General features: G+C 40.3%; 1 protein-coding gene across 1 annotated transcript in view; it reads left to right on the forward strand.

Moving 5' to 3' along the window:
- Nucleotides 1-15,967, forward strand: part of LOC116066580 (NIPA-like protein 2) — a 44,420-nt gene that overhangs the window by 25,258 nt on the left and 3,195 nt on the right. Inside the window, exons 3-8 of the mRNA XM_031322741.2 lie at nucleotides 551-719; nucleotides 10,272-10,331; nucleotides 11,576-11,697; nucleotides 14,711-14,807; nucleotides 15,090-15,225; nucleotides 15,448-15,536. Of these exons, the coding sequence (XP_031178601.1) occupies nucleotides 551-719; nucleotides 10,272-10,331; nucleotides 11,576-11,697; nucleotides 14,711-14,807; nucleotides 15,090-15,225; nucleotides 15,448-15,536 (673 nt within the window). The remainder of the gene's footprint in view (nucleotides 1-550; nucleotides 720-10,271; nucleotides 10,332-11,575; nucleotides 11,698-14,710; nucleotides 14,808-15,089; nucleotides 15,226-15,447; nucleotides 15,537-15,967) is intronic.

A 15,967-nucleotide genomic window follows, 5' to 3' on the forward strand; every position in this document is an offset into this window, starting at 1 on the left:
TGAGGTATGATCATGTCTTTTTTTCCACTGTGATTCAGATAATACAAAATAATGTCTGTTGCTAAATTACACTGTGCTTAGCACATGCAAAACCTCTTTTGATGCAGGTGCAGAAACTGGGGTGTTTGTGGCAGCGACAAACAGGGTGTGTAAGACTGAGCAGGCGTGACAGCATCAACTTAATGTGAAAAAGTGCTGAAAAAGGCTATTAACCATTGTTCATTAGCCAGTGTAAGCTTGCAAAGACAGAATTGTTAATGATTATGAAGTATACATTTGTGTTTGCCTTGTACAGCTTCCCACCTCATCGATTTGCTTAATTGGTGTCATGCCTCTTCTGAGATGATATGCTCATCAGCATACAGTGTTACGGCTTGTAATGCTGTATTATCGCTTAAAGTGCACATTATTTTTCAAGTGTTATATATTTGGCTTTGTAAGGCTGTAAAATGATTTGTATGGTGTATGTTTGTCTTGTGCAGCTCTCCAGTTATTAGAGCTGCTTAATCTGACTGATGCCTCCGGCTCCTGTTCCCTCTGTTCCTGACAGAAATATGCCCACGTCCGTCAATCTCAGCGTGGCTCCAAGCCTTACTACACCTCTGTGATGTGGTGGTGCGGTGTGGCTCTCATGGGTGTCGGGGAGCTGGGGAACTTTGCAGCTTACGGCTTTGCCCCAGCATCACTCATAGCCCCGCTAGGCTGTGTGTCTGTCATAGGTAAGTACGACCTTTTTCCCCTCATACATTATCCATGCATGAAGGCAGGAGAAAGGTGGCTTTCTCTGGGAATAACAGGAAGCATTGCCACGTGAAGTCTGGGTTTTTCTTCTGATCTTGCCATAAACAGTCCTCTCTATGCCAAGCACTTACATTATGAGCTGAATGTCTGACAGGTTTTACTCTTGTGTGTGACTCACTGTGTGACTCACTCAAATGCATACAGTATTGGAGCTAGTGCAGTACAGATACTGCACATTTCCAAAATTTCCATACAAAGTCTCAGTGATGTAGTTTTTTTTATAGATATGGCCACTCCAAAAAATAATGAAAAAGAGCCATTGTTGCAGTTACAAGCTTTCAGTTTTTCTTCAAACACATTAGCAGTAACAGAGGGGCATGTAAACAGCATGTTTATCATGTTTATACTGCAAGGTTTTTCTGAACCATAATTTGATCACAACCTTTTCATTGGGAATTTTCATATCAGTACAATACCAATATCCATTTACCATTTACTGAAACATACTGGGAGAACAGATCCTTAAAAGATCTGTGTCAAAAAATTTGGAAGTATCTAATTAAAAAGAAACATAAAATAAATAAAAAATGAATCTGCTTTTCTGTCCCATTAATCATCTCATGGCCCCTCATATATATCACACAACCTCTTGAAAGGGTCCCGACCCCCAGGGTGGTAATCGACAATATACGAAAATACAACCTAATACCTAAATGATCGGCGTAAATATTAGGACATCTATAATATAAGCCTTCCCTGAGCAGTGGTCTTACAGTTTCTATAGAACTGAATGTGTTTACATGATGTTGAGAGTTGACAACCAAAAGCTTGAAACTGCAACCATGCCTCTGTTCTTTTTGTGGTGGAACTCTTATATGGTTTTAAATATCAGTACATCTCCTGGTTAATAGATATGGACAAATCAAAATCTTATCAGCACCTTCTTCAAATAACATGACATGAAAATGAAGTGCATTAATGAAGTTCTGTGTTTGCAGTAGTAGTGGTATTTGCAGTAGCAGTGCTATTTCCATCCTGTGTATCACGACTGCACATCTACCTTCGCTGACGAGGCTGATGGGTCTTCACCTCATTCAGTGAAGTCTCTGACGCACAGACTTGCTCTCAAAAAGAAACTTCCAACTGTTGCTTTACAGCCTTACACAGCAAGTCTGTGTGTAGCTTATATATCTTCCAATGTTTAATCTTCCAATTCCTAGTTTATATCAAGCACTGGACCCGGAAGATGAATACATTTCCACACTTCAAATTGTATGGGTGATTAAAGAAGTCCCAATTACTTCTGACATTATAAATCCAACAATGATCATTTGTACAGCCCACAGTGTGAACTAAAGCTGTCATGAACTACCATTAGCCAATCAAAACAAAGCCTGCCTGGTTGCTACAGCTAGCAGCTGCTCAGGGCAAACACTCTAAACGCAGGTTAAATATTGAGCAGATTCACGTCTTACCTCCCGCCAACCATCACTCACCGCGCTGGAGGTGGTGGTGAGTCATGGATATAAATGACAGCTATTACCCCAACGCTTTAAATGATTTTCCTATAGTCACGTCTCACAAGTGGATGAATGGTTTAAATAAAGCCCTGCATGAAACCACAAATCTCGTTAAGAAGGCGGAACCTCTTGTTCATTGCTGTTTTGCGTGGTGTCGTACTTGCTCCAGTGAGCAGTCTCTACCTCTCACTGCTACGCCGGTGTGTGTAAAGCTGACATGATGGGTATTTTTAAAGCCACGACCTTATTTCCTTTCTACTATCATTACTATCATCCCTACAAAAAACACTAATTGCTAGACACTAGTGTTGCATTGGAGTGGGCATGAATAAAATGCAGCTGGATGTCTTGAAGAATTAATGAAGGTAGAGATGAAGAGGTGAAAGGAGGGAAGGACGGAGAGGAAGATGCCTGCAGCTGTGACACAGTCTGTCCTCCTCAGAGCTGACAAGTGGAGCTGAGGAGAAAACGTGCTGGTTGCTGTCTGCCATCATGACTCCATTCTCACCTCACGCTGACTCACACTGTAGGCAAATGAGCAAACACACACACAAATGCATTCGTAACTGTAGTGGTGTGTAAAAAGACCCAGGTCTAGCAGATTTTTCCCACCAGAGATGCTACACACACACACACACACCCACACACACACCCCTCCTGTGGTGCTGTTGTGCCTGTTTTCCAACAGGGGGCCTTGGGTGAGTAAACACGAGGTAGGCAAGTGGTTGGCTGGGTAGAAGAGAGGAGAAAGGAGGTAGGATGCTGAGAGGAAAATATGTATTTATTTATTTGTTTGTTTGTTTATTTAAAGGCAGGGTTGGTAACATTTTCCAATATACACTTTTATATATATTAGTGCTGTCAGTTAAACGCGTTATTAACGGCATTAACGCAAACCCAATTTAACGGCGTCAAATTTTTTATCACAAAATTAACGTTCTTTTTGGCCTAGCAAACTTTGTAGTTTTTTTCACATGCTGTTGCAACAACTAGTAACGTTAGAAAAACTACAACACCACACCGGATCTAGCTAGACCGGAAACTAAACAACAGGCACGCCGCACACACTTGTTTGGGCTTGCGAGCCGGCCAAAGAGTAGTACATACCTGCAAACTAGTCACTTTTCGGCGAAAATCGCTGTTTTGAATGGTAAAATGTCATCCACGTGAAAGGGGGGGGGGGGGGGGGCCAAGACCCAGTGCTAATACGGCACTGGTGCCTTAACGACTGTTATCTACCGGACCGAATAGCAACGCGGATTTCGGTGCCACTGAAATGCCTGCGCTTCTCTCTGATGCTCCGAAAACGGACGTTAGAGGGAATTGAAACATTGCACGTGACGCTAGTCAACACTACACTTAGCAGCAGCTAACGTTAGCCTACCGTTAGCTAGCAGCTGGAGTAAACACGGTTAAAATGCTGACAGCTAAACGGTGTAAAGTGTGTCTGTATTTCACTGGAGAGGATTCGAACACCAGACTGTAGCTACCGTTGTCTGAAAAACGCAGACTCAGCCTCACCTCGCCAGCCTCGTGGTATATTCAAAATTATTGTAAAATACTCTTTTCCCATCCAGTGGATGTTTTCGCCATTTTGTGCTCCTTTTTTTTTAGATTAACTTTTTATTGTTTTATATTTTTGAACATACAGAACAGACAAATACAATTGAACAAGGTGCTCCTTTTTATTATATATATATATATATATATATATATATATATATAAATCTTTCGGTTCAGGCACCGTTTTAAAAGTATCGTATCATGTTGATAAGAGCATTAAAATGAGAAAAAATAATGGGACAAAAAGAAATCAAGGGACATTTAGAATAGATAAAAATGTGCGATTAATTGTGAGTTAACTATGAAATTAATGCGATTAATCGCGATTAAATATTTTAATCGTTTGACAGCACTAATATATAGTATGAAATGGTCTTTACACCCTGACAGCAATAAATAACTTATGGGCTCTGAAAAAGGGGCGAAAAAGATCCGTCACCTGTAGCTGCTGTAATCCTGTAAAAACGCCCACCAATCACTGCCTCGCGATCCGCTTGGAAAGAACCAATGAAATGCCTCCATGCCCCGAGCCTGAGCTCGCATTGCTAACAGTAGTTATGTTTGGTTTAAACATTCGGTATAATAATATGAGGTGTTTGCTTACTGGTGAATAAGACATGAAGTAAAATTGCGGTCTTTCCTTCGTTCTGCTCTGGAGCAGCGACGCAGCGGTGCTCGTCTACATCTGTGTGTGGGTCGGAGGCCCGAGGAGACTTTGATATCTTGCTAGCTTTTCAACTTTACCAACTCTGCCTTTAACAGGGACAGTGCACAGCTTCTTAGCTGTACCAGAATTTGCTATAAGCTAATTTACGTCTGTAGTCTCTTGGCAGGAAACAGAAAATACAATCTCTATTTAGAAGATTAACTATAGAATAAAAACACAATTACAAGACAGTACATATCCAATGCACAACAACAATAACATCATCAGCAACAACAGCAACATTTCCCAAAATTAAGAGTCTTTTCGTTTATGCGTGATGGGTACATGATTGAGAGTTGGTGTTTGAACCGGAGCAAGTATTGTTTTTCCAGCTTATGTTACAGTATGAGATGTGTGAAAAAATCATTGAGTGCATGTACAGTTTTGCTGCATGTAAGGGTAGCTGGTTTCAGATAAAACTTAGATTGAATGTTATAGTGCTACTCACCTGCTTCACATGTTTTTTAAAGGACAGCTCAGACTCATAAAGATTCCCAGATATTTAAAATGTGAAACAATCTGAATCCTTTCACCCTTTAAAATATCTGGTTGACTTCCATTTTTCCTTATATAAAAGTTCATACTGTATAAGCGGTTTTACTCACACTAAGTGTCAAGCAAAACTCTGAGAGCCAATCGGAAATTTTGGCCATTGCTGATGTTAATTTAGCTGCCACTTCGTCTCTGTCTTTACCATGTGCAAATATAACAGTGTCATCAGCATACATTTGGGTTTCGACAAGGCATTGTTGGGACCGTCGAGGAGGTTAAACATTATCTTTTTCAAGCAAAGGGTTTTCAGTCAACATGTGACTCAAAGACAAAAGACCCAGAGACCATGTGGTCTTTCAGACAAAGGATCTTGGCCTACGGTAAAGTCCACATCCCTTGCTCCAAACTCCTAAATGAAGGAAAGGAGCTAAGAAAGACGCAAAATGGCGTCAGGGAGGGGCCTGCAGATAAGGTTCGACACTTTCAGCGTCACTTTGACTCTCCCATTGGTTCAGAGGTACCATAAAACCAGCATGGAGCCAGGTCTGGTGGCCTGAGCTATAAAACTCCATGTCACCCCCCACTTCTCGTCTTTGCCCTGTGACTTTGGTCACTACAGCATGACACGCAGAAACAAATGCTTTCCACCTCAACTCCAGTTGACAACAGGTCAGCACGACAAGTTTGTGCTAAAACTTCCATTTTTGAAACAAAGTGGATTTAATTTCGGTGCTGGGAGCACCGTGGATCCTCTGAAACCACTCGCCAGTGTTTTCATATCTGCAGGAGAAGGAAACAACGTTTGTCTTCTCAAGTCGACTCTAGCTCCCTTCCGTCTGCTCTTTTTGGAAGGAAAGCTTCCTCTGATCTGCTGACGAGCAGACACGGACCCCCGTTTCTTTCGTGGAAACCTACGGACAAACGGACTGAACACACAGTAAGAAGGCTTACGTCTGGGCAGAGATACATAGTGTGTTTTATTAATGAGTAATTTGCTATTGCTGTTACTTTGTGTTACCATTAATGTGATCTGATTAATACAGCGCTACTGCTGCGCGTGTAATGTATTAATCTATGATTGTGACCGCTGAGTCAAATCTATTCTGTGAATGTACTCTGATCACGGTGCATTGTTGATATGTTGTGTTGAATATGTAGCTAGCTTGTTCAGGCTGTAAATGCTATTTTCTGCTTCTCCCACTGCTGAGGAGTTTTAGGTACTGTTAGATCCAAGTATATATATATCTTTCTTTCCTACTTCTCTAACCTTTCTCTCACACACACATATATGAACACATAGCTAGTTACACACACGCGCTAAGGTGAACAGCTGGCCAAACAGCGAGTCACATAAACTGCAGAGCGCGCACCGCTCCACAGTTCTGCGCTCCGGTGTCTCCCTCTTGTCAACCACACGTGTGCAGACACGTTAGCTTAGCAGCTAGCCTATTGTTGGTAGCACATAGCTTAGCCTGAATGAGCTAACGGCTAATCTTGGGCCTAGCCTATCAATACCGCCCTCTTGGGGTGAAACAGTTTTGTTCAGCTCACAGGAGTAGCCATTTTTGTAGTCTTTGGCTAGACTACACCTCGTCAACCCCCCCTAATCTTTCACACCCACACACACACACACACACACACACACACACACACACAGAGGGTCTCCCCACATGCTGTTTTGTTTTTGCTTTGTTTTGTTGTACTTAAAAGAAACGTATATTGGTTTTAATTGATCAAAGGATTATTGATTGGCCATTGATAATTTTGAAGTTAATAAATTCTACTATACGTTAATTAGCAGTTGTTTGTGATTATTTGTGTATTATTGTATTAACTGCTGGTTAAACACAGGTCAGTGCTCGGATTTCACCCTTCCACTGACAAATGAGACTATTCCACAGTTCAATATTGGCCCCTGAAGTTTCAGGGTGGTGCCCCGTTTTGATTGTTTGTTGATTTGATAAAGTTATTAATAACCATATTCATAACTTTATTAATATTGATAAACATCTTTGATAATATGCCAATAATCTGATCTGTACCCCTACGTGTACCCAACAGCATACAAGTGGCAGGTCGTTCACATATGAGCTAAATACAAGAGATCTTAGAATTGAGCCTTGCGGGACACCAACAGACCAATCAACAAACGATGAAGTCTTGTTTTTAACTATGGTGCATATTCCACCCATTTGATTACATCTAAAGATAAATTAAAATTGGACAGTTTAGAAGAACATTGTGATTTACTGTATGAAATGCTTTATCAAGTCCATAAATACAGCCCCTACAGCACTCCCACTGTCTATTTTTTTAATTATTTTTTCCAATGAATATTAGTATCAATTAGCCGTTTCAGTTCAAGGTTTGTTCCAAAACCGAATAGCATGGGATGGAGTGAGGCTTGTCCTTAGTTTATGCCAGGTAATTGTTCAGTTACCACTTTCTCTGTGATCTTGGATACTAAGATGGTGAGGTGATAGGAAGAAAAGGAAGAGGAAAGAATAAGGATATGACAAATAAGACAACAGGCAGAGATATATACAGAGACGGCCGAGGCAGAGGAGGAAAGGGACGGGATCGGGAGAACTGATGACGCTGCTGTCATCCGCCTGTCCCTGCATGTCACACACACACTGACACTCCATGGAGAGCAATAACTACTGTCTCCATCCAAAGAGCCCATCGGTCTCTATTAGCTTCATCCCAAATGCTGTTATATGGAGCAGAGCATCAGCTCTTTCCGTCAGATACCATGTCATCACATGCAAAAACGGAGGGAGGCTGGAATGGTGAAAATAAACAGAGACCTGATTCACACACTCCATCAGCATTGCTTGTAGATGTCAGACCTGCAGCACTGTATCATTGACTTAGATGTGTTATCACTGTGTGAAGTTTTTATTTATTTAAATAGATATTTGGCTTTAATTAAGGAAATGTACATCGGAAAATTGTGAAAAATCACGTTTCACCATGGTTGTTAAAGTATTGTAGAAAGTTTGGTTTGTCATTCCAGGTCAGAACAAGAACTTTTGATTTTATAATAACTAATATTACATGTTCAAACTCATGATATATATTGTTTGCGAATTTCTGAAACCAGCATTTTAACGGGAGAAGAGAGTGTTTAAAAGTCACCATATTTTGTGACATTGTGAACACAATATTTGCAATGTGGCAACAGTTCTTTTATTTGAGCTTCTCTGGAAGATGCCAGCTCAGCTTTCGCTGCTTTCATAAGTTTACGTTGTATCCGTGTGGTAAAGGAATGTTTGACATGGTGTGTTTTCCCAAAGGGAGGTTCCTATTAGAGAGAGAGAGAGAGAGAGAGAGAGAGAGAAACACAAATTTCTCATTTTATCTAGCTGTGTGAATCTCTCTTTGTACAGAGTTGCTATGGTTACGTGTTAGATCCAGCTGGTCCCAGAGGCAAAGGAGGAGTCATAAATGTATATGCGAACACGCTCGCTGTATGAAATGTATGAAACAACTGACTGTTTCATGGAGAGTCTTTATAAACTTCCAATTTGGCAGTAATGTCCCCGGGGCATCATGCACACCCTTGCCTAGTTTCACACATTTGTTCCTAAAGACACTCTATCAGCAATATTTTGTTTATAGTTACAGACAATGAGCATACTTGAGGAACATTATTATTATAATAAATCTATTTTTGTGTTAAAGTAAAGCTTGGTTTTTGGGCTAGGGTTTATTAGCGTTGCCTAAAATCGACCCTCAGGTGGAAGCATTTGCTAATGTGCTCTACAGTCAATGTTTAACATCCACATTGAGAACCTGTCTGTCATGCCGCAACACCACAGTAATCCAATACGTGACACGCTGTGTGTCTCTGGCATATTGAGCTATCTGTGTTCTGTAGCCAATCTCCTTATGATGGTGGCAAAGCCTGTACACACACTCAAACTGCCTGCCTGTCTATTTTTTTGTATTTTCCAGTCATGTTCCCGTTCAATTTGTCTCTGTCTGCGTGCCATCACCTGCACGCCCGTCTGGCTGCCTGGCTGGCTGGCAGTCCTTCATTGCAGGTGTCTCCAAATTCTCCCAGCAAATTAAGCTGCCACAGCTGGCTTTGCTGAAATATTGGTGGAATATATAACAAACAATACGACAGAAAATTATTTAAAAAAGAAAAAGTGGTACTCAATAGTGTTGTTAAGTGTTGAGCACCTCCAACATGTCAGCCACAGTGTGTTATGTAAACTGACCTCTTCGCTGACAGGCTGCCATCACCTGCATATCTATTTGGCTCCCTGTCAGTCTGTCCACTGCCTATTTGTCTTCTAGTTTGTTTTTCTGTCTCAGCCAGTTAGTCCGCCTGTGTGGCCATCCATCTGTGTACCTGCCTGTTTATCTGCATGTCTGTGTGTTGGCATGCGTATCTGCCTGTCTCACTATCTGTCTCTGTGACAGCCAAATGCTGTATGTTTATGCGTCCCCCCTTGGTTCATTGCATATCCCGTGGAAACATTAAGAAGACTAATCTGAGCCTTAGCTCATGTGAAACTGATTGCTTTTCAGCGTTTCAGTTTTTGACAATGATATTGATAAATGAGTTGGTGAAAAATGTGCATGGAACAACATCTTGCCATAATTTGATGCTGGTGTTATGATGTCCTAATGAGCTCCATTTATCTAAGCAAGCTGACAGATTCCATCAGGCTCATCAATATAAACATGTCAAGTATTGTGTGTGTATCTATTTATGCAGACATGCACTTGTAAGTAGTAGTGCTTTGTGTGTATGTGTAAATGCATATGATTTGTGTGTACATACAATATATATGTGAGAAATGACAGTGATATTCTCACTCTGCACAGTAAAATCTAATTACTATTATCCAATAATAATGCATACAGCCAGTCTGTCTGCAACACTATTAATGTAATTGGTATTTTTATCAAGTCAATATTCAGTTAATTATCTGATCTTGCTTGTGATTAAACTGACTTGTTGCATCAAAAAAGAAATCAATCCAGACTATGACAACAACAAAAAAAATGTCTGAACAACAATTATGATTTAATTCTCCAGGGACAAGCCGTGTTTGGTATGTTATTGTGATAAACCAAAGAGAGCAAGTTGAGCAAATTATTTGACGTCGAGACCGTGTTAAATGCGAGATAAAACTGTGTTCCAGGTCAGATTATATTCTAGTAGACTGAATTTGAACTGTGGCATGTTCTGTTGGTGGTTAAACTAACAGGAATATATTTTCATTTCCCAGCCAGCGCTGTCATATCCGTGGTTTTCCTCAAGGAGACGGTGCGCGCCTCTGACATTGTTGGTAAGCAAACACTCAATCATTAAGGACATACAGTACGTGTCCCCTCAGATTGCTGCTGTGACTTGAAAAGTAACATTCAGATATATCAAAGGTACTTTAAAGATTATGTCAGTGTGAAGAAAAAAAATCTTGTGACAGAGGAAATCTATTTCATATATATAATATTGTTTTTCATAACAATTTGTAAAGTCTGCTCCAAAATGACATGGTCATTATGAGTCACAACCGCTAGATTGGACATTTATATCAGCACCCCACAACCCTGCATACTGTTGGTTTCCTGGATAAATCATCAGCAATTGTTTTGCCTGCCTCACTATTGTCTTGTAATTGCAGCCACATATTGGAAACATTTATTTATACAGGGGGAAATCACTGAGCAAGCTTTGTTTTTCAGCAGTGCCTCGTTTGCAAAGGATTATACAAACCAACAGATAAGATGTAAAAGATGAGTGACAAAAACGGATGAAAACTAAAAATGACAGCTCCATTCAGCTTGTGGTAGTGTTTCAGTGAATGAGGTAAACTGAGTTTTCCAAGCCCGAGAGTAAAGGATTTAAACTCATTAAAGGTCATTCTTTTGACAGAGTAAGTAACTACCAGCTCACTTTTGAAGGTTAGTTTTAATTCTAAAGTTTTAGAATTTTTTTTTACTGAGGGAGGCTGGTAAAATATGTACGTAAGTTTTCAATTATGGTTATGAGAAAAAAGGGTTGTTCATGCCCATTGGACAGGATGTAAATATGTATCACATATAGTGATATCACCAATAATAGAATGAATGTCACTGTGATATAGGGGCTGTACCAGGCAAAGGAATGTGGTTAATGACATCAGCATAGTCCAAACTAGCAGACATGTAGACTGGATGTTTTAACTTTTTAAGTAAAATACTTTGTTTCTAAAACAAATGTTTGAGTGTATGCTTCTTGGTCAAGTCATATTTCATTTAAAACTATTCAATTACTAAAAAGAAGGGCACTGATCATCTGTTGGCTAGTGCCAGTTTCAAAGGTTGAACCAACCTATCTGAAAAATCTTTTTCTATTTTAGAGTGACGGTTTATATCACTTGTATTACCTTCATTATAAACAGCCATATATTTGCTGTCCAGAATCTGAGAATATTGCCTGCTAAAACAGGCAAGTTTAAATTCTTTGCGACTAGTTCTGCAATCACATATGAATTTGAAACAAAACTATTTCACTACAATCTCATCACTCTCCGCTCTCCTTCTCCTATAGGTGGCACCCTGGCAATAACAGGGACATATGTTCTGGTGACCTTTGCCCCCCACACTTCCACACACATCACAGCCCATCTGGTCCAGTACTACGCCGTCAGCTGGCACTTCCTGCTTTACCTTGTACGTAACCCTTTAGAACTGCCTTAGTCTAGTAATGTGTAAGCATGTTCTTTCTTTCCTTGGAGCTACTTTTTGTATGTCCAAATGGATTGCTGTCATAGACATAAAAATAGTAGACATAGCATCCGTGACGTCACCCATTGGTTTGAGGACTGCCGTTTTAAAGCCTCGAGTTTGGCGATCTTGGTTTTTTGGAACCAGATGCGACGATTTATGGCAAGAGGTTGGAGCTGGGGAGGATGACGCGGCCAAGCCAGAGTTGTTTGAGTTTCCATAGCACAGCGCTAAGCTAAACACTAAAGAGAGTAAACGCGGACCTCCCAGTTTTCCACTGGCGCCGTTCATCTGCATGTACGGCAGTAGGCTACAGAAAAGAAGAAAACATTCCCTTAAGTTACCAGCTAATGCTAGCAACAGCTAGCTAGCTTGGTTAGCAGAACACTGAATAAGGCATTTCTGGGTGATCAAAATGTCCCAGCTAACTTTGATAAAGTGAAAACACACAGTGAGAGGGTCAAAATTTAAAACGAAAACACGGACAACACCCAAAAACAAGTTCAGGTCTATTTAAATGTACACAGTGCCATGGGTAGCATTGCTTAGCCTCTATCATGATTGACAGGTCAGTGTGTAGCTGGGCCCTAAAGCATCCCCTGCGTTATCTTCCATTTTAAAATAAATGGGACCATAATTTACAAAATGAACATCATGCTCAATTTAAGAAGAATTGAAACTAGCAAATGAGGCCATAAACTCAATATATTTACTGAGGTAATAAATCAAGTGAGAAGTAGGGCCATTTTCCATAGACTTGTATAGCAACGGACTTCTTTTTGCAACCAGTGGAGTCGCCCCCCCTGCTGGAAATGAGATAGAATGCGGGTTTTAAGGCACTTCAGCATTGACTTCACTTTTTAGGCCCAGAAGCTTTATCCATTATTTTACAGGCTATGGTTGCTGTATATTTTACTTATAGCATCACACCACTGAAATGTCCTCAGCTGTCACAGTATACATACTAGCTCCTGTCCTGCTGTTGGTTACCTTATCCATACCGTTAACCTCCCTGTGGAGAGGAGCAAGAGGAGGGTTAGCCTACTTTTAAGGGTTAATTAAAGTATTGAATTTTTATTAATCCTCTGTCAAAGAGCTGAAGTAAAGTTGATGAATGCCCTGACCTCAGAGAATGATGTAATTAATCCTTGCCCCCAGGAAATATCTCCTGTTTTTCTTGTTCTTGTGACTAATATGGATGAGGTCAGTTCTCTGTACGGCTGGTGTGTTTTATGGAGTTTGTCATGTGGGGAGCAAGTCCATTAAAACTAAGATTGTCTATGTTTTTGCACTTAGTATTAAAAAAACACTGGTCCAACCTCAAGGTCTGCAAGTGCATTAACACTCCCCCTTATGCTCTCCTACTCCAATTTCGCCGCAGGCAGGGATGGCATAAACATAGCTGTTACCATAGTCACGGATCTGGTACAGAGCTGAACCAAAGTGTTTTTCTCAAAACCTGCTCATTACAAAAATGCAAATGGTAACACTAGTCTCTGTCGATAACAACTTTGACTTTTTTAAAGGAAGATTTGTGCAGTAGAAGGTCATATCCTGCTGCTTTTCCATTGATGCCAGGACTCCCAGCAAGAGAGGGAGCTCTGTGTTTTCCACTTTTCAGGTTAAACTTCTCTTGTAGAAATACAGCGCTCTGTGTAATTCAAGAATGAGGTGTAAAGAGAATCACTATATTCTGCGCTATAAAGTTTAACACCTTTGATCTGTTATTCAGGAAACTACTAGTAGAAGTCCTGAACACCACTGAAGATATGTAGCCTATTGCAGTTCTAATATTGATATATTTTTTTCATTTTATACGGTATTTACTTCTATAAACCATTAGATGTACAAAGTCACCCCTGAGTAAAAAAATATCCTTCTATGAAGCACATAGTCATTTTTGAGAGGTGTTGATTCAACTTGTTATTTTGTCAGCCACAAACTGTTTTTTATCACACCAAAACACTCTAAATATTCCTTTTACTGTTTGTGGAACAACCGATTATCTGCACATAATCCATCAAACCAGGCAGCCAGAGATGAACCTAAAAGGATAACGGGGATGCTCATCAGGGGTGCTAGCCAATAGTATAAACAGTCAATGTGTGCCATTATTATTCAGGGCACAGCATTTACCTCAACCACATTTCACTCTTGAATCTATTCTTCTATGCTGTGCTGAAACAAAACAAAAAACTGCTGGATGAAAAACAAAAAAAGAGAAATGTCCAAGCTGATTTTAGGAAAATACAGATGGACGAACAGATGTTTTCAGAATGAGATAGTCTTGCTGCCTCTGGCTGCAGTGATTGATGCTGTGTAAAAGGGTATGCTGTTTTCCATTTCCGGCGATGCATGGTGAATACTTATCAGCCTGCGGAGAAACAAACCTCCAACTGTACGGGCAAAACTCTAATTGGGGATTAATCACAGGAAAAGAAATATCTATCACTGTCTTCTCATCAACAGTGATTTATTAACAGTGTGTGTAGTGTTAAATGGTATAGCAAATGACCCAGCTCTTTCTAAATCCATTTAAATAAGCCCTCTATTTAACATGTTTACAGAGATACAGGTGGTTTTTAAGAGACATTTAAAAGGTCAGCTTGCCCCTTTCCCTAAATTCTACTTTTCTTCTTTCTTATTCTCCATCTGTTGGAGCTGTGTGTGGTGTAATATCAGAGGTCCTTGAATGACTAAATGCTATTGGACTCACAAGGACAGCCCTAGGCTGCCCTCATTAAAGCTAGCAATTCATTTCATTTTTCTGCCACGGTCATTTGTTTCAATTACAGCACGCTGCTCACTGCCTGCATACAGCACTTTGTTACATAGATAAGATGGTCAGTAAAAGAACAATTTCAGATTTTCATTTTCTGTGCAAAGTTTGAGGTAATGGAATGAATTAATGTGTATCCTCTCTCTCTCTCTCTCTCTCTCTCTCACGCTCTCTCAACAGTTCTTAGAGATTGTCGTTTTCTGTATCCTGCTCTATGTGTACAAGAGGAGGAATGTGAAGCACATCATCATTGTGATGCTGCTGGTGGCCCTGCTAGGTATGACCAAATACAAGCTGTCTGATTGAGGGCAGAGGTTATGGAATAAACCATTTTATGTAGTCAGAGGTTGCTTTGTTGCCTGGCTACCAAAAATGGACTCTTGGTCTGTTATCGTTTGAGCTGAGTGGAGCGTGATGGAAGAAAATAATTCACTAAAACTCACAATTTACAAACCACTACCACCCCTACAAATCACCATGAACCAATGAGGAAGTCCTTTATCGCTCCAAGTTGTACAACTAAATGCTGAGGTGATCTGTTGCTTCTGTGTCGCTGCAGCCTCTCAGACAGTCATCTCAGTCAAAGCTGTGTCAGGGATGATCACAGAGTCGATAAAAGGCCAGCTGCAGCTCATCTACCCCATCTTCTATGTCATGCTTGTCATCATGATCGCCACCTGTGCCTTCCAGATCAAGTTAGTCAAGGTTTTCTCTCTCTTGCTCTGTGTACCTTTTTATTGCTCAAATCCTTCATGTTTAATTTTGACTTTCCAATTGGATATGGAGACTTTGAACCTGCAGCGCTCCTACATTATTATGATCAATGATATCAATGAATAGGCCGTTATGGTGTCTCTAAAACCAAGGTGATTTTATTCACTGCTTCTCTCAAGTCTTCTTTTCTCCTCTCTCTACAGATTTCTCAATCAGGCAATGAAAATGTTTGATGCGACAGAGGTGGTTCCTATCAACTTTGTGTTTTTCACCGCAAGTGCCATTGTTGCAGGTATGTCAACCATAAAGCTGTCACTTTCTGTGTTTTACTCACTGCCTTCTGTTTTCCCATTTAAATAACATGTTTCTAATTGTCAACAAATCCTATGAAAAGACCAACACCAACTTATGAATTGATCCAATACTGGTATTCTGCATAGCCTGATATAACATTGTCGTCCAAACAGGTGACATGTATCCTTTATAGCCACTGTAGTTTATTTTGAGTCAATCCCACATACATTGTCCTGGCGCCACAAATACTAGCAAACTAAATATGTATTAATCTGTGGCTGAATAGTCCCCAACAAATGCATAACTGATTCATGTTGAGTAGTGTTCATTAAAAATGACAGTGCCCCGTTATTAGATAAGATATGCTCACGGCCTTGTCTGGATTAGGCACAATGGTGTTTTGAGCTAAATGCTGATGTCATGCTTATA

Source organism: Sander lucioperca, chromosome 10 (assembly GCF_008315115.2).
Source record: "Sander lucioperca isolate FBNREF2018 chromosome 10, SLUC_FBN_1.2, whole genome shotgun sequence".
Taxonomy (NCBI): domain Eukaryota; kingdom Metazoa; phylum Chordata; class Actinopteri; order Perciformes; family Percidae; genus Sander; species Sander lucioperca.